This window comes from Carassius carassius, chromosome 6 (assembly GCF_963082965.1).
Source record: "Carassius carassius chromosome 6, fCarCar2.1, whole genome shotgun sequence".
NCBI lineage: Eukaryota > Metazoa > Chordata > Actinopteri > Cypriniformes > Cyprinidae > Carassius > Carassius carassius.
In genome coordinates, this window is record NC_081760.1 from 6,716,277 (window position 1) to 6,741,084 (window position 24,808).

General features: G+C 37.2%; 1 protein-coding gene across 4 annotated transcripts; it reads right to left on the reverse strand.

Moving 5' to 3' along the window:
- Positions 1-558: 558 nt before the first annotated feature.
- LOC132142288 (bifunctional UDP-N-acetylglucosamine 2-epimerase/N-acetylmannosamine kinase-like) lies at positions 559-24,240 on the reverse strand. 4 transcript variants are annotated; one of them, XM_059552057.1, is made up of 13 exons: positions 24,075-24,230; positions 14,828-14,851; positions 12,191-12,399; positions 8,551-9,005; positions 8,236-8,388; positions 6,046-6,258; positions 5,719-5,806; positions 4,841-5,051; positions 3,348-3,477; positions 3,048-3,269; positions 2,499-2,681; positions 1,409-1,525; positions 559-1,319 (listed from the first exon to the last, which is right to left on the reverse strand). In XM_059552057.1, exons 3-13 carry the CDS (start codon positions 12,358-12,360, stop codon positions 1,084-1,086), a joined length of 2,178 nt encoding a protein of 725 aa, XP_059408040.1. In that variant the 5' UTR covers positions 12,361-12,399; positions 14,828-14,851; positions 24,075-24,230; the 3' UTR covers positions 559-1,083. The 4 variants fall into 4 exon arrangements, with proteins under 4 accessions (XP_059408040.1, XP_059408037.1, XP_059408039.1 ...); XM_059552054.1 differs by lacking the exon at positions 24,075-24,230 and adding an exon at positions 17,389-17,533; XM_059552056.1 differs by lacking the exon at positions 14,828-14,851 and having other exon boundaries at positions 24,075-24,240.
- Positions 24,241-24,808: the final 568 nt, after the last annotated feature.

The following is a 24,808-nucleotide window of genomic DNA, read 5'->3' on the forward strand; positions in this document are numbered from 1 at the left end:
GTTCCCTTCGATAAAAGACTGAACTTTTCATTATTCATCATCTTTACGGGGTTCTTGTTAAATAATTTTAAAAAATATATAAAGTTATGGTTTAACCTACTAAAATTCATAAATTTTGCCACATTTGGTTGTCTGTGTAGTTTGGGTTTCTTATTTATTTCACAATTGTAATTTTGTACTACATATTGTGACGTGTCTGTTTTGTGAGTGTGTGTGTTCCTGTGTTTTTACAGCTCACAGCAGCTTTGAGAACAAGACATTTGACACTAGGTGGCTCAGCAGAGGTTACCTTCTATCAACCATGCATAGCAAAGCCTAAGATCTCTCATTAAAGGTCTAACAATGTAATCACTTCAGATGACTAACCATATACAAATTGGTTTAAGAAGAATCATTTGAGAAGGACAAGGTTATAAAAACAAAAGGAACAAAAAGGATATTATTTGCATTTAAAAAAAATTAACAATACACACACACACACAATATTCTGCAAATATCAATATTTAGATTTCAAGTTTATAAGTGTATTGCACAACAACCAAAAAAATTCACTGGCAATAAAAGTACATTATGAGTTTAATTATGTTCAATATACATTTCTATGACACATTCAATATTAAATTAGAGAAGACATATTGGGCAAACATTTTTCATTCATTCATTCAGGCTGGGTGAATCAATAAAACTAAACCTATGATGCTGAAAACACAAAGGCTTGGCAACGGAGCAGTGTAAGGCACAAAGGACTGTCTCCATGAAAAATCCAAACAATAGAAAGCAAAACAGACAGAACTGGTGATTAAACCTTTTTATAGTGGCCTCTCTCTAACACATACACCTTAGTTTCAGTGTACAAATATTAAATAAAACCAACCTTCATATACTTAAATTAAAATTACATACCTTACAATAGGCAATTGATCCCAAATAATATAGCATCTATATGTGACTAAAGAAAAAAAACTAGACAAAACTTTTTAAGGTCAGGCTTAAAAGCCACTATGATCCTAACAAGGACATAGCACATGATAGGCCTTTGGTCTTTAAGTCTCTAACTGATTGGTTCCTGGTTTTCGAGCTCTTTCAGTAGGTGCGGCGGGTGGTATAGTCCAGTACCATGCTGGCGGCACCCAGCAGCGCAGGATCCTCCAGCTCAGACACCATGACTTTGGTCCCCTGTGCCGAGAGAAGAGCTCGCTGACTGATCACCTGACGAACTGGATTCTCATAGTGCTCTGCCAGGACACCAGACAGGATGACCAGAGACGGGTTGATCATATGCAGGATGTTCACAATGCCCAAACCCAGGGCAGTTCCAGCTGTTAGGAAAGAGTAGAGAGACTATCAGTGCTTTTCTTCACCACAAACCTCCTTGAGAATAATGTATGTACTTGAATATGCGTCTTGCCTGTGTGGAGTATGCTCTCAGCTTTAGAGTTGCCAAGGCGAGCAGCGTCGAGGAGATGAACAGCGTTCACCTGTTCTTTGTTATTCACGGTCATTCCTTCAACCAACAGCAAGTCCTCTGTCATCAAACATGAAAGAAACGTGGAATTACAATGTTTAACTTTGCAACATTTGTTGTGCACTTGGCCAGGTCTCCCTTGCAAAAGAGATTTTTAATCTCAATGGGCTTCTCCTGGTTAAATAAAGGATAAAACATAAATAAATAAATAAAAATAAATAAATAAATAATGACACTGTCAGGTTCACGGCAGTGAAGCTCAAAGAAAAACAAAAGGGATTTCTGGTATTTTATTAATACTATATAATATAAAAAATATACCATATATATATATATAAAATTTAAAAAAAATCATGTTACAATAATAATAAATATATATATGTATATGTATATATATAACTAAAAAGTAATCAGTTCTATTTTTATTGTTAACATGATTTTTGTGTGTGTGTGTGTGTGTGTGTTTATATATATATATATATATATATATATATACACACCATATATATATACACACACACAAAAATCATGTTAACAATAAAAATAGAACTGATTTTTTTTTATTATTATTATCGTAACATGATTTTTTTTTACAATTATATTGATTATTGTTAGCTAATCCTTTAATGGAATCATATTATAAACAATACATTCAAATAAACGGTCACTAAAATAAATTACCAAGATATTTTGCAGAGACACTGCCACTCTACAAAAAAATGTTAGTAGGTGTTACTAATTTCTGCAATGTGGTCGGCTAGAATGCAGTATCATTGATCTGTCATATAAAGGCTGGGTCTGTTTTTGTCTTTAAAAAATGAATAGATAAAAACTGGTGGAGAAATATGAGGTTTGAGGTTAAATTAAAGAGGTTAAACAAATACCAACACCAGTGAGGGTTTACGTCACAGTTATAAATCAGTTTAGTTGTTCTGTATCAACTGAAAAGGAAATACTTGCAAAACCGAAATGATTTGCGACAGACTGGGCGAGGCTGATAACTGTGTTTCACAGTGTCTGTTGTCTGTCTCACCGTCGTGCAGTCTCTTGGCTTCTCTCTGCAGGGCGAGACCTGATGAGTAGGCCTCTATGCAGCCGTGGCTGCCACACATGCACTCTGGTCCTTCCAATGAGACCACAATGTGTCCCAGTTCTGCTGCACAAAATGTGCTGCCATGGATCAGTTCATTATGCTGGATTATACCACCGCCAATTCCTGCACATATAAACATAAGGCAAAGTATTAATTACAGACAGAAACATAAGAAACAATTATATACATTTTAGTCTTTATGAAGGTACACAGCATTAGATGTGTACCTGCTTATATCTGTTTGATCATGTATTTTTAAATACTTATATACTGTACACACATCTGTATCAATTAAAGAGAAAACCATTATTTCACAAGGTTTCCTTGTTCATTCTCAGAAAAAGACATAATTAGTGTGCCATGTTTGTCCCCATGACTTACTATAAATACAATTAATAGGATACAGTCAAAATATCTGTGTGAAACAAAGGTAAAGCCCACCATCCTAGCAACTAACAGTAACGGTCATAAATAATAATAGGAACGGACCGGTTCCAGTGATAATGGTGACAAAGTTCTCTACTCCTTTCCCGTGGCCAAACTTTCTCTCAGCAAGGGCAGCGCAGTTCCCATCATTATCGACCCACACAGGGAGATGAAGGGCACTAGAGATGGGTGTACGGATGTCCACCGAACTCCACTCATTTATCAGCTTGGTGGAGTGGAGGACTATCCCATCTTGTGGGTTCACACGCCCCCCTGTGCTCACACCTGAAAGAAATAGGCCGTGAATGAGTGAGTGAATTTATAGACACATAGAAAAAAAACTCAGGTCAAACGCAGACATACCGACACCCAGGATTCTGCAGTTGAGGTGAACGGCGTCAGCCATGGCCTGTTTGCACATGGTCAGCATCAGTTCTAGCCTCTCCTCAAACGTCTTTGGATTCGGCTGGTTATATTTCTTAACTACTTTACCCTGACACACAAGCACATATTTATTTATTTTCTTATGCCTAACTTCATGTCTAAGGAAATAAAAAGACTAACAAATATGAAGCAACAAAGGCAACCTGCTATTAAACCATCACAATAAAATTATGCAGGAAAAAATCACACAATAAATTACATCACCTTTAATTTCTTACCCTAAGTATGTTCCACAACATACACTACCATTCAAAACAATTGGAATCAGTCAAAGATTCTCTTTTTTTTCTAAACAAATTAATATTTTCAGCAAGGTTGCTTTAAATTGATTAAAAGTGACCGTAAAGACATTCATGGTACAAAAGATTTCTACTGCAGATTTCTTATTCAAAGAATCCCCCAAAAATAAATGTACCACAAAAATTATTCAGCACAACCACTAATGACGATAATATTGAGAAATATTTCTTGATAATAAAAAACGGTTGACAAAAAATATTACGCGATTATTTCTTGAGCATCAAATCAGCTTGTAGTGCATGTGACAATGAGGACTGGGGTAATGGCTGCTGAAAAATCAGCTTTGCATCAAAGGAATACAATTGAAAATGTAATAATATTTCCCAATATTACATTTTGTCTATTTTTGACCAGTAAATATAACCTTGCTGAGTACCCTTTTATAGACTTTTGAACATAAGTTTATGCATGCAAATTATATATATTAAAAAAAAAAACGCACAAACAATCTCTCTTTGCTACCTCTGGTTGGACCTTTTTTTCCCTTTTATATTGTTGATTTGATTATTTGTCTGAAACTGGTACCTCTTCATCACTTTGACTGGAAGTAAGGAGCTTGTGATAGTAATACACCAAAACCAATACAACATCTGGTCAAGCTGCAGCATTCATGGACTTCTTTAAATAGTATGATGTATGAATAGTATGCACCAGTATGATGTTTTGAGAAATAACAGGTCAATATATCAGCATATCCGATTAACTGGCTGATATTTAGCCATTTTGAGATTGTAGTAATATTGCAAAATACATAAGTCTGAAACAATTGTGTGTCTATATTCAGCAATGCTTCACTATGGCCAAATACTGAAAATGTAACTAATTACATATTTAATGTTAAGTCTGTCAGTCTGCAGTCCAGGAAACTGCACCATTCACACATAAAGAGCACAACCCTTCTGATCAAACCTGCTGCTGTTTGTTTTACAGTCAGACTTGTGCATCAGATGAATTAAATATTTATATAAGCGCTGCATATCCTGCTGCATAAAAACACGTCACAATCTGGCAAACACACAGGCATTCTGTAACGTAGAGCGTGTTCATGTTCTGCATCTTCTAAAAGATGGATTGGATCTCAATACCTGACTCCAGAGGTTTGCTCTGCATACCTTCATACAGACTATTGCGACACGAAGGTTGGTCCCTCCCAGGTCAACAGCAAGAGCACTCTGTGTCTCCAGAATGTGGTCGATATCTTGAGAGATGCACTCCTTCACTGGTGGGAAACAGAACTTTTTCTGTAGTGGCTCAGAAAGGTCAATGGCCTGCATGAACTTCAAGATGCGCTGGACCGCATTTCCGTCACCGTAGATCTTGGAGCTAGAGGACAGAGCCAGAACACACAGGGAATGTTCAGGGTCGGAGTTTACAGTTATGTTACATTTGAGTTATCAACAAATGGCCAAAAATGAGTGGATTTATCTATAATAAAATTTTAATGATGCCCATAAAATCAAATACGCAGCATAAATCAGCTTGCTCGATATCACATTATGGATAAATTAGACCAGTGTTGTTATTGTTAACTAAAACCATTAAATGTTGTGTTCGCTAATCGAAATAAAGCATGAAACGAATATAAATATTAGATGAAAAACTTAACTTGCCTTCTCAACTAACCCAATTAAAATAAAAGTTTATATTCAAAGTTTCAATTATAAATAAGAGAAAATTTGAAATGCTGCCTTGACAACCAACAGAAAACAAATTTGTTGAAGCATTAAACCTACTAAACTAACTAAATTAGTATTAATTTAACTAATTAAACATTAACTAAAATGGAAAAATAACAAAATCTCAATAGAAATAAAGCAACAAAATTACTGAAACTAAATCAAATTAACCTGACAACTTAAAATACTATAAATAAATTATAAATCAAAACAATAATATATAATAAAATGATAAAAAATATATATATATATTTGACCACAGGTATATATTAAATATATAATATCTAAAAATATATATAAAAAAAGTTAATTACCAGGGGTAGCGTTTTCCAAACTGCAGCTCCAGGGCATGGTATATTTTATTATGCGTGTCTGCATCTCGCACATGTAGAACATTTTCTCCTGTTTTTAAAATAACATAGATTGGTAAATCTGGTCTATCAAGGCTCATACTGAAGACTTAAACACTCTGGGCCTTCAGAAGAATAAACATGCCATCCAAGATCCAATTAATGTACATCCTGGATGTAAAACAGCAAACACAATAAAGGGTACAATAAAGGGTAGTGGTAATCATATCCTGCCATAGTGTCTGATTTCCTCTGTAAAGGTCAGTTATTCATATTCAAGACTAATGTCACCTGTTTCTCGACCCGTCTGGCGAGTCCCCAGGTTAATGACAGGCGTTCCGAACGCTCCAGCCTCACGAACTCCACAACTGCTGTTCCCGATCATGCAGCCGGCATGAGCCAATAGCTGGATGAACTGATCGAACGGAACATGCTTTATCGCACGGAAGTTCGGATGCTGCTCAATTCCCTTTCGCCGCATCACACGAACCATCTCCTTACTGCCTACATGAGACAAAACACAAAGCAGTATGCTTTTAATAGGGCAGAATTTTACTACACTTCCATTGCATTTATTTATTATTATTATTATTTTTTTACTATTAAATAAAATGTTTTGCTAATAAGAGTCACAATTCCATTTTTTACGAGTTTACATACAATTCAGAGTACATTTCTGATATATTCAGTGTTATTGTTAACTAAAACTAAAGCTATTAGAAACCATTCATTGAAATCGAGCTGAAATAAAACAACAACAAAAAAACGAGAATTAGATACGTTTTCTTGTTTCTTTTAATTTAATGGTAATGGTCAAAATAGTTCCTTTTTTCTGGAACTTAAACAAAACATTTAAAAGCAGACATAATATAATAACTTAATATATATGTTACATGTTATATATGTAATATATAATTGAATAATGTACTATAATAATTTAAGTCTGTATTTTAAAGGTCCCATGGAATGAAAATCTCACTTTATGAGGTTTTTAAACATTAATATAAGTTTCCCTACCCTGTCTATGGTCCCCAAGTGGCTAGAAATTTCGATAGGTGTAAACCAAGCTCTGGGTCCTGCTCTGCCTTTGAGAAACAGACGGCCAATCTGGAATCTTCCCCTTATGTCGCCATAAGGGGAAAGGTTACCTCCCCTTTCTCTGCTTTGCCCGCCCAAACATTAACATTTAATTCAGTCACAATGTCAGCACAAGCGTTACAAACAGACTTTTATGATATGGATTCGACAGCACCACCACAAACAGTGAGTAACAGTGTTCATTATTGCCTGATCTGTGATCAGTGGTTTCTGTAGCTAATTATTCAAGTTCACACAGACTTTTTATTTCTAAATCATTTAATACTGTTTATGCATGAGTGAATCAAGCCAGTGACTGAACGATCAACTTCACGTTGTTTCTCTTGGTAGCATGAAACAAATCTGTTATTTAAATTGTGATTTAACTACAGGGAGCGATTAAAGAAGCTCCCTTTATTTTGTTTGGAGCTGTCAATCACGCATCGTGAGTATATCTGCACACTTATAACTGCCGTTATAATGAATGACGCCGTTATGCTGCACAACGAAGCTCTTACTGTATTCATGTCGATATTGTGTATGCTATTAGTTGTGGTGAAAGCATTTTGTGAAAGAAAACGCGTTGCAATGAGATCACTGCATTCACGCGATAAACAGACTGTCTACTCAATGCTCATCACTGCAGCGACTCATGTGATGGGAAAAGATCTAAAAAATAATGCTATAATCAACACTTCCACGATTCGTCAATCTCGACAGCTGTAATAGTAAAAAAAAAAAAAAAAAAAAAAAAAAAAACCCTAGTAAAAGTATTTAAGAAGGGTTACAGATGTAATGCACATTTCGAATTCAAAGATGTCAGCCAATCACAACAGTTGTAGTTTACTCTGAGTCTCGCTGCAGACACGCCCCTTCAAACAGAGCATTCAAGCCAGAGGGATAAAATCAGGATATAAAAATGCTCAAAATTTTAAATGTAAAAATCTCAGGAAAGTACACCTCAGGAAACATTAAAAAAGCATTTAAACAAATAAAATAATCCATGTCATGGGAACTTTAACTAAAATGAAAATTAAAATATAAAGCAAAATCTAATACAAAATATGAAAAATGAATAAATTGTGTCTGAAATTTTTGCTGAATTATTAACTATATTTGAACCACTACCTTAAAATGACTCCTACTGTGATATAACATTTTGGTCATGCCACCCACCCACTTCCTTGCGTTTCTGTAAACAGAGTTATATTCCAAGGTAAGACACAGCAACTCTGCTTTGACTGCTGCCTCCTATAGTGTCTAGACTGTCATTAACACCAAACTCAAAACAAACCATGACTGTTTTGTCTGTTAGAGTTCTTAGAGTCCTTGGAAATTATCTTATACTGCTAATAAATTTGAGAAAAATGAGAAAGTTCAGACAGAAAGAAAATAAGAGCTGACCTGCATCAATATTCGGGAAGAGAATGAGAGTTCTCTTGTTGAAGGAGATGAGAGCATCCAGCATTAAATCATATATCTTAATGGAATTCTGGATGTCTGTGGTAACAGGATGCTGCAGAGCTACAATATAGCTCTGTTCCTTCACATCAGCTCCTGTTTAAGAAAAAAAAACAAAAAAACAATCACATATACATAAATGATAGCATTAGTAGTTTTAACTTTTAAATTAGTTATTTTGCACTGTTTTGTTTGCATAGTCTTCATTGTTTATTTCTAGCAACTGCTATTTTCATCCCATTCATCTATAGTACATACCAAGCCACGACTTGATGATATCAGTATAATCATCTCGTTGGTGGGCGGAAAGCAGCTTGTCGTAAGATGGGCAGCCAGCCAATAAAATGCGAGAGTGGTCTTCGCACATAGAGATGAGGTGTCTCTCGGCCGTGTGTGTGCAGACGGCATGGTAGTGTGCCAATTTGGAGATGGCGTGACGAATGGAATCATCAATGGTTCCGCTCACTTCTCCACCTTCCAGGTGCAAAATGCGAATGTTCATTAGAGCCGCTGCTGTCGCCAAGGCCAGCGCGTCGAAACGGTCACCATGAATGAGCAGAATGTCAGGAGTGAGACGCTGGAAGACATCGGGGAGCTTTACAAGCGCGAGACCCACAGACTCCACCATAGCAGCTTCATCCTCACCACGAACAATGGTGTGCAACTTAGAGCGAATGTCAAACTCATCCTGCACAATCATACGGAACGTGTTTCTGGGAAAGAGAGAAATTAAGTAATCATACATTGATTCACTTGTGGCGACCCACTGGCCACCACAAATAGATTTTCCAAAATGCTTTGAATTCGCTGAATAAACATGAGCACTGCATGTTTCTAAATCAGAACAGCGCAGGTGTTTTTATTTGAATGTATATTTGAAGGGCACCGACTGTCTTTAGAAAGTCTTTCTATACTTTCCTATAATGCCCGATAAAGTAGCGTTTAGAAGCAGAGCACTGTTTTGATTACAGCCGTTAACGGGGAAACTGGTATTTCCCTCCTAAAGCGCTTCCTGCTGGCAGAGAATGAATGTGCATTTTCAATCATCGGGTCTGCTGTTTTATATATAGCCTGTATTTCCCCAAAGGATAGTGCTGCTACGCATTGAGTGTAAGTCTGTGGGAAACACTGAATCATTAAATATGACTTAGGGCTGCAGTCATAGTCATGTCACTCGGCGGCCATCTCTGAAACGCCTCTCGGGCATGCAAGTGCAGCACCTATCGATTTGTATAGGGAAACATCAAATTCTCCAAAATTGTTCACTAAGCTTACGATTTAAATTTCATATTTTAAATCACCAAACAAATCTGACAAAAATTATTTCATAAATGTAGTTTCTTTTGCTCAAATAGTTTTTAATGTTTAAAATAGCAGTAATAAAAAAGCTTATTATTCAAGCTAGATCAGCCAGTGTGCATGCACAGTCTCAGAACGCTGACTGTTTCTATAGCAACCGGGACTTCTAACGGCAGCTGCAGTGATGCACCAACTTCAACGTTTAGCGATTGACGCTTTCATTCAGAAGACAGGGCGTCTAGCGATGAAGCGGCCATATTGTGCATTGCATTTTTCCCTATTCAAAACTTATTACATATAGTGACGTGTCTTGGGTATTCTTTAGTCTTTGATGCTGTCCTCTGAACAATGCAATTTGTGAAATATAAGGGCAATGAAAACAAATATAATTAATGTATAATGTTATATTTAAATACAGTTAATGTAATCTATTAGGAGGTGGGAATCTCTGGGTACCTCACAATTTGATTAGGTTACGATTCACAGCGCTGCAATGAGATGATAAAATCTTTTTTCTTACTGTGTGACTTATTTGGTATTTTCATTGCAAAGCTTGAATAATAATGAATTTGCTTCCCATAACTTAAAAACTTCCAATAATTTAATTATTTTCACTACGTACATTAAGTGCAATTAAACATTACTCTATGTGTTAAAAGTGGGGTAGAATTTTAAACAGATCACTTAGTATTTGAAAGAGTATGTTAAATTCACTAAATTAAAATTGATAGCTTGCTGACAGGACAAGCCTTTATGCAAAACTGAAATACTCAGGGGACTTTCGCAACTGTTCAGATAAGGATACATTTGTACATTTTTAGTTATGCTCAATAATATTTAATGAACTACTTATATGACACATTCTCATGTTTAGGACAACTTCGGTTAGGTTACGCACTTTTCCCACAGCAGCTCACTCTGCGTCCACCGCTGGTTTCCAGATTAATCAGTGGCTAAATTTGTTGTGAATTATTATTAGTTATGATTATTATTGATTTTCGTGATTTGTTGGTGCAGACCTGATATGCATCAAAGAGCAATAGCTTCTAAAAGCTGTTACAAAGCTCCATCACAATTCAGTATGCAAATGAATTCAAGAATGAATATTAACTGGGATTCAGCATCAAAAATTATAATGGCATCTTCGCTGTGTTACGATTAGAATGGCAAGTATTTTATGTCAATTTTCTAATTTTATATTTATTTAAAACCAAATACTGAAATGTAGAAAGCAAAGCCTGAATGGTAAGAGACAGCATGTTGACAATTTGCTTTGAAAAAGTGTCTTTGCTCCAAGTAGGTAATGTCAAGTTTACATGACCCAAAGAGGAGTCAAGAGTGGTTTGGCTTCATTGATAAAAGACAAAGGCTTCTATCCACCATCAGCAGCCCACTCTTAGAGCCAAACTCTCAGCGGCAAGTGCTGCATTCCAACATTTCCATGGCAACAGTGAGAAATTGTGCTGATTCATGTTCTGAAGCTCTGAAGCCCAGATGAAGATCTATGGCTTATCTTTATAAGTTAGTCAATACAGACTAGAATCAGATCTTTTTAAAGGTATAGTTCACCAAAAAATTTAAGATTTTGTTATAATTTAATCACCCTCATGTCATCATTTCCTGTAGGACTATCTTTCATCCAAGAAACACACACAAAAAGATTTTGAAGAATGTCTCAAAAATGTGTCTGTACAATGAACACCAGTGGGGACTAGGGCTGTCACTTTTGTGAAAAAATCATTTTTGATTTTTAAGACATAAGTGTTCATTGAATCGATTGTAAAACAGATTTTCCATTTCTAAAAAAAAAGGTGTTTCTTTTTTTCAACGCCAAATAGCGCTGGAAACGCACAAGTCAGCAATATTTCTTATTTATTGGCATGAAGTTTCATGAAGAATAACAAACAGCTGCGCAAGGTTGGGGTATTACTGCCAATTTTCCACCACAAAAACCGCTGTCAGCTTGCAATGGTGGCTCCTTTTCATAACTCAGAATCTCCTGTAACTAGATGCGCAAATTAGGCGAATTCGAGTCTACGGCGCCGCGCTAAACGGCTCATTTGTGCCGCGAGACCTCCAGACGTGCGTAAATGCATCTTTACATTGACTTAACATTGAAATCATTCGCGCCTGACGCTCTATTCGCGTTTGGTGTGAACGATTTTCTGTCTAGCTTTCGCAACGCATACTGCACTTTCAGAATACTTTATTTTCTTTTTCTGCTTGTTTGTGAGTTTTGTTACATCTATATTTTTTTATTGTTTAATTCTTTTATAATTAATAGTGTATATATTTGGTTAAAATCGATTCACTATTTTCATTTTCGAATCTTGTTTTGGTTGGTCCAATCGATTGTGCAATCGATTTTCATACTAAAAGTGACAGCCCTAGTGAGGACCAAAACAACTTTGGACCATACTGACTTTCAATGCACACCGATTTTTGTGTTCCAAAGAAAGAACAAAAGTATTTAAGGTTTGAAATGACAAAACCTTTATTTATTTAGAGTCATGTTTGTCAGCTGCTCTGATATGCAATATCCCTTAAGCAATATACCCCTATGAAACGACTTACGATCAGCATAATCAAGCAGTCTTACCCGTAATCGTCAATGAGATGTGAACCCAGCACCACCACCTCCAGGTCAAAGATTTCAGGGTGAGACTTGATGCCAAACATAATGGGTGCGAGTTTAGAGTAGTCCGCTCTGTTACAGGTGGCCACGCACACGCGTAATCGTTCCTTTGATCTCTTCTCAGATCGCTCCATCTTCTCCTGTGCTTGCTGGGTCCTCAGATAGTAAAGCTCCTAAATGAGGTACATGATTATAAATCTATACAGTATTCTGGAAATTAAAGAAGAATTAAAATGCAAATTCAGTCACAGCTAAATAGATGACATGTAGCTGACAGCCTTATTGCTTTTGCAAAGTAGTTACTACATAAGCAAATCATTCAAAGCAAATTCTTTAGGTGCCATCCTTCCACTAGATGAGATAGTCCCTGACATGTAAATTAAAGTTAAACAGTGCCACTTGAACCCTGTATTGACAAACCATCGTCCCAGATTGGAACTTGATATTGGAACGTTTCATATACACTACCGTTCAAAAAATTGGGGTTGGTAAAATGTATTTATATTTATTTATTTATTAAAGAATTTAATCCTTTTATTTGGCAAAGATGCAAAAAATTGATCAAAATTGATGGTAAAGACATTTATAATGTTAAAAAGGTTTCTATTTCAAAACAACGCTGTTCTTCTGTACTTTCTATTAAAAGAATCCTGCCAAAAATAAATTAAAATAAAATAAAAATCTAGCCATCACATTTCTCAAAATTATACTTGGCAACACAACTGTAATAAGAAACCTTTCTTGAGCACAAAATCAGCATATTAGAATGGTTTCAGAAGGATCATGTGACACTGAAGAGTGGAGTAATAATGGCTCCAAAAAATTCAACTTTAAATATATGAGAATAGAATACAGAACAGCATGAAAGTTTTTACTGTATTAAAAATAATGAGCATTAGAGAAAATAGGGCTGTGCAAAAAAATTGAATGCGATTTTCATGTGCATCTCGCCAGTAAATGCGCTCCTGTGATTACCATATTTTCCGGACTAGAAGTCGCACTTTTTTTCATAGTTTGGCTGGTCCTGCGACTTAAAGTCAGGTGCTACTTATTTATCAAAATTAATTTGACATGAACCGAGAGAAATGAACCAAGAGAAAACGGCCCTCTCGCGGCTGTAGACGGTAATGTTTTCTCTTGGTTCTTGGTCTAAATAAATGCGACTTATAGTCCAGTGCGATTTATTTATGTTTTTTTCCTCGTCATGACGTATTTTTGGACTGATGCGACTCTTACTTAGGTGCGACTTATAGTCAGAAAAATACGGTAGTAGTACTAATCGCCAGCACATGCGTTCAGACCAGGGTTGCCAGGTTTTCACAACAAATCCTGTCCAGCTGCTTCTCAAAATTAGTCCAAAACTACCCCAATCACGTCCCGGGGATAAAACACACGTTTTTTTTTGGCAGGATTGGCTTGGTAAAATGGGCATTTTAGGGTCTTAATAGGGTCTTAAATTGTGAGTGTAGTTGCATCTGAGCAAATGCGCATTTTTATTCTTTAGCTTGGGTTAAACTAATTAATTTCACTTTGTTGGAACAGCAGCTATGCAAATGATGTCTCTATTTGTTTCTATGTTTTGCCACGGGATTTACATCCTCCAGTCTGGATCCAGAACACCTGAGAAGAGATGATGCTGACCCTCAGAGGACCCCAGATGATGCTAACCCTGAATCAACAAACAGAACTAACAAATATTGCTACAAGTGTGACTGCATCATATAATAATTATTAATTATTAATAATAATAATGTTCATCGTCTGGCTGACTACGTCTTGTATTAATTTTTCTAAAAATCCTGTCATACTTGCACAAACTGACAGTCACCACTTATAAGCTATTACTAAATATTGTAATAACATAATTATCTGTAAAGTTGCTTTGTAACGATTTGTATTGTAAAAAGTGCTATACAAATAAACTTGAATAGAATTAAATATCACGCTATTGGGATAGCTTCAACCCGCGGACATGAAAAACAACCGCGGACTTGGCAACACTGGTTCAGCTGGAGTGGATTTTACTACATAGAGCTGTAGTTCACTGACAATCTACACAAAATCGCTTTCAAAATCGGCAATGAATCGCTTGCGATTTTAAAATTGATTTTGTGTAGATTGTCAGTGAACTACTGCTCTGTGTAGTAAATGCCAACCTGTGTGGCCAAGTCTGCTGTTGTTTTTCATGTCCGAGGGTCGAAGCGACCCCAATCCCAATAACATGATATTTAGCCCCTAAAATGCCAATTTTACCAAGGGAGCCCTGCCCAAAAAAAAAACGTGTATTTTATCACCCGGAACGAAACTCAATTGGGCTAGTTTTGAGAAGCAATTGAGAAGGTTTTGTTTTGAAAACCATATACTACTAATCACAGGAGCGCCTTTACTGACGAGATGCGCATGAAAAAAAAAAGATAAAATCGCATTCGATTTTTTGCACAGCCCTACGAGAAAATATCAAAATCGTACTAATCCCAAACTTTCCAACAATAGTGTATGCTTAAATAAAGGAGAAAACAGAACGAAAATAAAATTAGCCTATTATAATTTTTTGAGGAAGCCTTTCATGCCAGGGGTTGCCAAATTGAGAGGGATACTTACATGAGTATTCCTGACCTGAACTCTCTGAGGCATGAAAACAGAATAAGGAAAGAAAAGAGGTATATATTGCTATGTCACTTCATAGAGGAATATAAAACTATGAATCCATTACAAAAAAGCCACCTGCCTGACTACACAATCTTTTACTGCCCTTTAGCACATACTGCTAAACGCTCTATCAATGCCAGCGAGGACACCGTCAAACTTTTGTACCTTGTATTTAGACACTGATCATTTTAAAGACTTTAAACCGGTTTTACAAGCATAGAGCAAACAAAACAACTGGAAAGTAGCAAAAGCAAACTACATGGAATGGACTATGCTTATAAGTGCCAAAGTCCATTATAGGGAAATAACCAATACAGCTTAAGTCAAACTATATTTAACCCAGTAAAACCTGACACATGAAATAATAGTCAAAAAAATAAATAAATTATGGAACAGTTTATCGAGCCTTTAGACAAAAAAATAAATAAAAGTAAAAATTCACAAGGCCAAAACTGAGCAAAAGTATGCAGTTTGGTTGCTGATATTTACAGCCAAAACAGAAGATGAAATTCTGATAATGTACGTCAATGTGATTTTTATAACAGTGCAGCAGTCTTCTTGCACAAACTTTGTAATAAATTGTCACTAGGGTGTGTCTTGGGGCCAATGCAAATAAGTTCAAGTTTGTGGTTTGAGTCGTCTTCTGTCACAAAGCCAAAGCTGGCAGGAAAATCAGGTCATAATGTCAAATGTAAATTGTCAGAACCGAATACCATGACAAATCAGCTGCACTAGATTTTCAAGAGATTTCATATTCTTAGAAATGTACAAAAGCAGTATTGTGTTCATGTTGGCTTCATATGTTTTTGAAAAATATAATTTTCAATAAAATAAAAAAAAATAATTATATGCAGCAAAAAAATCTGACCTGAATAGACAAACATACCTGAATCAATATATTTTTTGAACGTACATCATTTTCCATGTCTTTTCCCATGTTGCTTTAACCACACTCTGTCTGATTTGGCAAGCAAAGCTTCATTACTATTAAATACAAATATTAATACAAAAATAAAAGCCTGCCTGACATTTTCTAACTTTATATCCCACAAAAACATTAAATTAATTGCAATTCAGAAATCAACATCTTTATCATAGTAGAGTTGTACTGAACATATAGTAAGTATTGCATTTGGATGAAAAGGTATGAAGTGAATGGAGAGGTTCAGAATTATAATGAAAAAAGTATTAAAAAATTAATTTAAGTTTAGAATCATTCTCAAACTGAGAATTTTATAAAACAGATTATTTATTTTAGTTATTTTAAATGTGCTTAACATAGATATTTCAATATCATGTTCCACTGAGACTTGCAGTTCTGCAATTTTTAATACTGTTCACACTTCAAATTCACACACGTGCCACAGAGTTTTAATCAGACTACACAAACTGGTTAAACTGGACCAAATTAACTTATGGATAAATGCATGAATGCATGAATGAATGAACATTTCAGTGTCTTGTGTGTGCGCTTTACCACAAAACTGCTTGTTTGTTGCCAAGGTCAAGTCAAAAGATAACAGCAATATTATGAAATGTTATTACAAATTAATTTAACTGTTTTCTATCTGAATATGTTTTGTAAATGTGAGGGCAAAGCATAATTTTCAGCACCCATTACTTCATTTTGAGCAGATATTTCTAATTATTAATGCTGAAAACAGTTGTGCTGCTAATATGTTTTTGTGGAAACCGTGATGTATATAACCGTGATATATATATATATATATATATATATATATATATATATATATATATATATATATATATGTTTTTCTTCTTCTTCAGGATTCATGATGAATAGAAAGTTAAAAAGAACAGTATTTAGCTGAAACAAAAATCTTTTGTAACAATTGTAAATGTGTCTACTGTCACCTATGGTCAAGCTAATGTGTGTAAATCTTAAATCTTACAGACAACAAACTTTCAAGGGTAGTGTAAATGTGCTGTAATCTTAACCTGACATTATTTAAACATGTATGTGAGATCTTTTACACAAGACTACGCACAGATTCTCTCAGACACGACATTACTCTCATGGTTTGACATGAACAAGGTCTCAGACAGAACAGTGTTTGTGCTTTTTTAGCAAGAACTGTTTACAGAACATCTAAAGGGCCAACTCCCACGCTTCCACCAAAAATGAGGTTACAACAGCATATGGCATCGTTTAAGGCAGTGCCAGGCCTTCTGGGAAATCTTCATCACCCTCACAGTTGTCCTACCATGTACTAGAGGGATGTACTAGAGGGCACTGCCCAACTGTCCCGCCAGCCTCTGTTTCTGTCCACATAAAAATAAAAACCACCAGTCACATTTCTTATACCACGTTTCTTATATGTCCACATCAAGATACTGAGAAATCCACCATGTTTCCAGCTCACACACTCATCATCATCCCAGCTAAAAGGCATCACAAGACTCTATCTGCACCCTAAACATTACAAACCGGGGAGGGAGAGGGAGGCAGAAGGAAAGAGGAAAAGCAAATGACAAAATAGTATCTGACTCACGTGTGGGTTTCTAGCATGTCTTGGCATCATGATGTGTGCAGTGTTTTCTTTTCCACTGAGTTCTGAATCAAACAGAGCCCCTTTCTAGCTGCTCTCCCTCTATTCGTCGTCTCTGACAGCCATTAAAGCAAAAATGAGGAGAACAGCGGCCCACTGCATGCATCACACAAAACAGCTCAGGCAGGACCGGCGCAGGGGGCGGAGTCAGAACAGCTCTTGCACATTGATTGGCTGTCTATGAGAAAGACAAGCCGGTTGTGTCTCCGCCCCCTGCATCCTCTCCACACCAAGTTTTTTAAGGTAGGAGAAGGGCAAACACACAACAGTTGGCAAGCATGTGGACACAACCTCCTTCCCTGAAGATGGGTCATGGATGGGTCTTCCAGCATGATAATGACCCGAAACACACTGTCTCTATACGTTAAAATAAACTTACCATAAAAATAACAGACCCTTCATTTCTTTGTGGGCAAACTCACAAAATCAGCAGGGATAAAATTAATTATTTCCCCACTTTAACACATTCTGTAGCTAAATTACACCTGGAAACGTATTTTCCCAGGCATTTGTAGCTTGATTTTTTTTTCTAACTAGTCAAAAACACATTACTTGTCAGCTTGTTATACAAAATATTTTAATCAAATAATTAAAATACATTTTCCAGAATTTCCTGAATAATTAGAATGATTATCTAATATCTGTATTAAAAATGTACAGTATCAGACTAAAGACATTTTTGACTCAAGACAGGGCTAAAAAATATGAATTAATGTCTGTTAATTATAATAAGAACATAAATATATATGTACAATGTATTAACGCATTTACTGTATGTTTTTGTATTACTATAATAAACAATATTCTTACTTGCTGACAATACTGTGCTGATATGCAATAACATTTTGGTAACTAAAAACAACTTTTTTGACAACAATTCATATTTTCAAAGTATAGCCAGTTTAATTTATAATAAATTATTCTTTTGATTTTATTACTTCGCAATAAAACAATTCACCATCAACCAAATATCAATAAATGGCAATATTTTTTCCCTTTAAGCATTTTTTTAAGTAACTGAAATAAATTTTATACCAAAAAAATAATAATAATAAAGAAAAAATAAAACGGAATGATTATTGATTAACTAGATTAAATTATAGAGTATCAAGCATTACAAAAATGTTGAATTTTTAAAGTATATTTTCAGTGATATTCCTAACCAAGACAGGTCTGAAAATATTAATTAGTATCATTTTAATGTTTCATTTCATGAAATCATGTTAATTATGCAAAATATATTAATATCTACATATAATGTATGTTTTAGTATTTACATAAAACAAATTTATTAATATAATATTCTGACCTGACAAATGCAAGTCATGCCTATGCTTTTGCAACAATCAGCCATACAAAGAAAAACCTAATTTAATCAAATTGTCATCTGCTCTAAAAAAGAGCCACATATTCATAACCTGTGACCTCCACGCTCAAAGTGACGGCGCAGGTACAGCAACAGGTTGTGTGCTGTGTGCTGAGCATTAAACTTAATGTGGTTAACAAGGATCTGTGTCTGCTTGCATTTCAACTGTAACATCCTAAAGCAGAATCAGAATCAGAATCAGAATGAGCTTTATTGCTATATTCAGTGCAACATAACAGCGACAGAACAAAAAACACAATAAGGAATAAAAAATACAAAAAAATACAAATAGGTGGGTAAGGATTGACAATATACAAATTGACAATGTATGGCAGGTATATTAAAAAGAGCATTTATGTATGTACATGTATATTATGTGGAAAAATTGTAACTGTACGCTAAGTATGTGTGTTTGGATAAATAAGTGTATGTGTATATAAATATAAATATAAGTAGTATAGTGTGTTCCATGTATGTACATGTATATTATGTGCAAAAGATTTACGTGTACGCTAAGTATGTGTGTTGGATAAAAAGTGTAGTGTATATAAATATAAATAGTGTAGTGTGTCCCACAGTTATTATCAGCTGTTCATAAGATGGATTGCCTGAGGGAAGAAACTGTTCCTGTGTCTGGTCGTTCTGGTGCTCAGTGCTCTGTAGCGTCGACCAGATGGCAACAGTTCAAAGAGGGAGTGTGCTGGATGTGAGGGGTCCAGAGTGATTTTAACAGCCCTTTTGCTCACTCTGGATAAGTACAGTTCTTGAATAGATGGGAGGGTTGTACCGATAATTCGCTCAGCAGTCCGGACTACCCTCTGTAGTCTTCTGAGGTCCGATTTAGAAGCTGAGCTGAACCAGACAGTTACTGAAGTGCAGAGGATGGATTCGATGATGGTGGAGTAGAACTGTTTCAGCAGATCCTGTGGCAGGTTAAACTTCCTCAGCTGGCGAAGGAAGTACAACCTCTGCTGGGCCTTTTTCACAATGGAGTCAATGTGAATGTCCCACTTCAGGTCCTGAGAGATAGTGGTGCCCAGGAACCTGAATGACTCCACTGCAGTCACAGTGCTGTTCATGATGGTGAGTGCGGGGAGTGCAGGGGGGTTTCTCCTGAAGTCCACGATCATCTCCACTGTTTTGAGCGTGTTAAGCTCCAGGTTGTTGAGACTGCACCAGACAGCCAGCTCTTTAACCTCCTGTCTGTAAGCAGACTCGTCACCGTCCTGAATGAGGCCGATGAGTGTGGTGTCATCTGCAAACTTCAGGAGCTTGACAGAGGGGTCCTTAGATGTGCAGTCATTAGTGTACAGGGAGAAGAGCAGTGGGGAGAGAACGCAGCCCTGGGGAGCTCCGGTGCTGATTGTACGGGTGCTGGATGTGTATTTTCCCAGCCTCACTAGCTGCTGCCTGTCTGTCAGGAAGCTGTTGATCCACTGACAGACGGAGGTGGGCACGGAGAGCTGAGTTAGTTTGGGCAGGAGGAGGTTTGGGATGATCATGTTGAAGGCAGAGCTGAAGTCCACAAACAGGATCCTCACATAGGTCCCCGGTCTGTCTAGGTGTTGCAGAACATAATGCAGTCCGATGTTTACTGCATCGTCCACAGACCTGTTTGCTCTGTAGGCAAACTGAAGAGGATCCAGCAAGGGTCCAGTGATGTCCTTCAGGTGGGCCAGCACCAGTTTTTCAAATGACTTCATGACTACAGACGTTAGAGCCACAGGCCTGTAGTCATTTAGTCCTGTAATTTTGGATTTCTTTGGGATGGGGATGATGGTGGAGCGTTTGAAGCATGAAGGGACTTCGCACAGCTCCAGCGATCTGTTGAAGATCTTTGTGAAGATGGGGGCCAGCTGGTCAGCACAGGATTTCAGACAGGCTGGTGTAACACAATCTGGGCCTGGTGCTTTTTTCCTTTTCTGCTTCCTGAAGACCTGGCGCACCGCATCCTCGCTGATCTGTATTGCAGGTGTGGGGGAGAGGGGGGATGCAGGAGGTGTGAATGGTGAGAGCGCTTGATTGGAGAGGTGTTCAGGGTGGGTTGCAGGAGTTGTGAGTGGTGTGAACAGTTGTTTGGAGAGGCATTCAGGGTTGGTTGCAGGAGTTGTGAATGGTGAGAGCGGTTGATTGGAGAGGTGATCAGGATGGGTTGCAGGAGCTGTTAATGGTGTGAACGGTTGTGTGGAGAGGCATTCAGGGTTGGTTGCAGGAGCTGTGAATGGTGTGAACGTTTGTTTGGAGAGGCATTCAGGGTTGGTTGCAGGAGTTGTTATTGGTGTGAACGGTTGTGTGGAGAGGTGTTCAGGGCAGGTGATGGGTGTTCTTTCAAACCTGCAGTAAAACTCGTTCAGATCGTCTGCCAGTCGTTGATTTTCCACAGTGCTGGGGGGTGGTGTCTTGTAATTGGTGATCTTCTTTAGGCTTTTCCACACTGATGCGGAGTCGTTCGAAGTGAACTGAGTCCTTATTTTTTCAGAATAATTCCTCTTTGCCACTTTGATCTCCTTTTCCAGTGTGTATTTAGCCTGTTTATACAAGACATTGTCCCCCTTCACGTAAGCATCTTCTTTGGCCTGACGGAGCTGTCTGAGTTTTGCAGTGAACCACGGTTTGTCATTGTTGTAATTTAGTTGAGTGTGAGTTCGTCCAGATCGGTGGCAGCAGCTTCAAAAACACTCCAATCAGTGAGGTCAAAACAAGATTGTAAATCCTGCTCTGCTTCATTAGTCCATCTTTTTACAGTCCTTAATACAGGTTTAGCTGATTTTAGTTTCTGCCTGTAGGTCGGTATAAGATGAACCAGAAGGTGATCAGAACGTCCCAAAGCTGCTCGTGGAACAGAGTGAAATGCATCCTTTATTGTTGTGTAACAGTGATCCAATATATTACTGTCTCTTGTGGGACAAGTAACATGCTGTCTGTATTTTGGCAGTTCACGGGAGAGATTGGCTTTATTAAAGTCCCCAAGAATGATTAAAACAGAGTCTGGGTGTTGTTGTTCTGTCTCTGTGATCTGCTCAGCGAGTTTCTGTAAAGCCGAGCTCACGTGCGCTTGAGGAGGGATGTAAACACTAACCAGAATGAACGAATGAAACTCCCGCGGCGAATAGAGCGGCTTGCAGTTAATGAAGAGCGTTTCGAGATTTGAGCAGCACGTCTTCTTTAACACAGTTACATCTGTACACCACCGTTCATTGATGTAAAAGCATGTCCCGCCGCCGCGCGATTTCCCCGTTGATTCTGCGTCGCGATCCGCTCTAAACAGCTGAAAGTCCGGCAGATGGAGCGCGCTGTCCGGTATGGTGTCATTCAGCCAAGTTTCCGTGAAACACAGAGCAGCAGAGTGGGAGAAATCTTTATTTGTCCGAGAGAGCAGAAGCAGTTCGTCCGTTTTGTTGGGTAGAGAGCGGAGATTTGCCAGATGGATGCTAGGCAACGGCGTTCGAAATCCGCGTTTTCTGAGTCTCACGAGCGCTCCCGCTCGCTTTCCCCGCCTGCGCGTCCTCTTGAAGCGTGTGATCAGGGCAGCCGCTCCGCCGACAAGAATGTCCAGCAAAACATCAGAATAGTCGAAAACCGGTGAAATATCGGGAGATGTGTGTTGCCGAATATCCAGCAATTCGTCCCTGGTGAAACTGATTGCAGGAATATAACTAAAGACAGGACAAACTAACAAAAACACAAAAACAACTGCAGAGCACGTCACGGAGGCAGCCATCCTGTATCGGCGCCACTCAGAGAAGGTAGAACCTAAGCGTCACAATGACAGTGATCTATCTTACATGTTCTACACGGGGAAGTTATTGATAATGCAACAACTGCAAGAAATCATTGCTTATAAGGAAGCTTATAAGACATTTGTAAAGCCGCTGCACCAGATCTTCCCAAGACCATTTTATTTATTTTTTTCCTTCTTTTGATAGTGTAGACTTAATAATTATCTTAATATCTGTGCCATATCAGTGCTCCTCTATTAAGATCTAGAAGTAACGGCACATTACTATTTCCTAACTGTGTGAGTTTTGAAGAATGCATACCCATGAAAAGGGCGAGCAAGGAAGAACTGCACACTTACAACACGCTGATCAGAATAAGAGCTTCAACAAGAGGTGAGAGATTAACCAAAACATATAGCAAGAGCTACTGCATGCGGTCTATTAATGAAGCTATGTCACTGATATCGCGATAATTCACAATAACGCAGACAAGCATCTAAAACTGAGGCATATCGTTGCCTAGGCCCAACAAAACATAGAAAAGTAATGCCATCTACTGCCAGAATCAGAGACAAGCACATGACCAAAGCCACCTGATCACAGCTCAGTATGAATGAGTGATCATGTGGAATATAATACCGATTTTGATCATGCGCAATATAATACCGATTTCCTACCAGAAAGCATTTAAAGCTTTTAACCATCCAGCAGGTGAGTTACAATCTAACCAAACAAGACATTTGTCCAAAAGACAGATCCATCAGCAGCTGGATTATCATAAATTCTGGCTGTGAGATGAGCTCAAAGAGACTCGGCATACAGTTTAAACATTATGGCCTGGATTCACAAATCGGATCAAAATCAGGCCATAGTTCAATTAGGACATTTAAGTAATTTTCATACACATGCCTTCACTACTGTTATTCATCTTGAGACAAAACAAGTGCCCTGACAAATTTTAAGACTGAGCTGAAACAGCTCAGACTTACATTTTAAATATAATCTTGTACAATCTACAGAAGATTTACAGATCTTTACTGGAAAGGGGCTTGTTAAATGAACCAAGAAAAACAGCTGGAGAACACAAGATAATGACTGCAACTTTTGATACCGGTGAAATGTTTCCAGTTTGTCTCAATTTTAACTTTAGATTGTAAAATAAATTTTTAAACATAATTTTCTGGAAATAAAAGCAGTTGAAAGTAAGATTTTTTTCTTCGTTTTTGCTCACACACTCACACACACACACACACACACACACACACACAAATGCGCGTTTATTCATCATCGTTTAATAAAATACTACATCCACGTTAATATAGAAAAACACTACTTCAATCATGAAACTATATTTCAACACAATATTTCTATCACCCTTATTTAAATACTGATTACACATTAAATTCAGATGAGCTATGGAATAAAGTTATTAATAAATGGCAAATGAGTCAGTATTAAAGGTAACGTGGCGAAAAGTTCATGTGTGCTGTTAACACTCTGCTGACCAAAGAAATGCTAGCAAGCTATGTTAGCACATTACTTACGTTTAACACGAATATCTGTAGTACATTCCTTTGCTTGATGACAAGTGTTATAGAATCGAATAAATTGAATGCTGATATATTGAATGCTGAATACTTAATATATCAAAGAGAAAGATTATTCGTGTGTCAATGCTAACCGCCCATTGCCCTGCTGAGCAGATTCTTTCTCTGTTTCTGTTGGCGCTGAAGGCGCGTCACAGCTCACTGCTGCCACCTACTGATAGGAATAACTATTAATTGTGGTTTAATTTACAAATCCCTTGAGCTCTGTTACCTTCTTCTTCTTCTTCTTCTTCCTTGGGTTTTTAAGGCAGTTGGTATCCAATATGTTACATTACTGCCATCTGTTGTCTATTACCATGTCACTTTTTTATTATATTCTTTTTTCCAGTCCAGTTCTCTTTAAAAAATAAAACAAATATTTCTTTCCTTGCTCACTCTTTCCACATCCTAATATACTTTTTAAATTGTACTGTCCTATACCAATTTCTTGTAAGCTATATTTCAACTCTTGTCTTTCTTTTATAAATTTCCTGCACGACATAAAAATGTGACTAACTGTTTCTTCCTCTTGGCATTCATCGCATTGGCCTGTGGGATGTTTTCCTAACATATGAAGAGTTCCACTTAACTTACAATGCCCAATCCTAAGTCTTGTTATTACCACTTGTTCTGTCCTTCTATTTGACATCTCTCTTATACTGCCTACTTTATTTTGAATCATGTATAGTTGT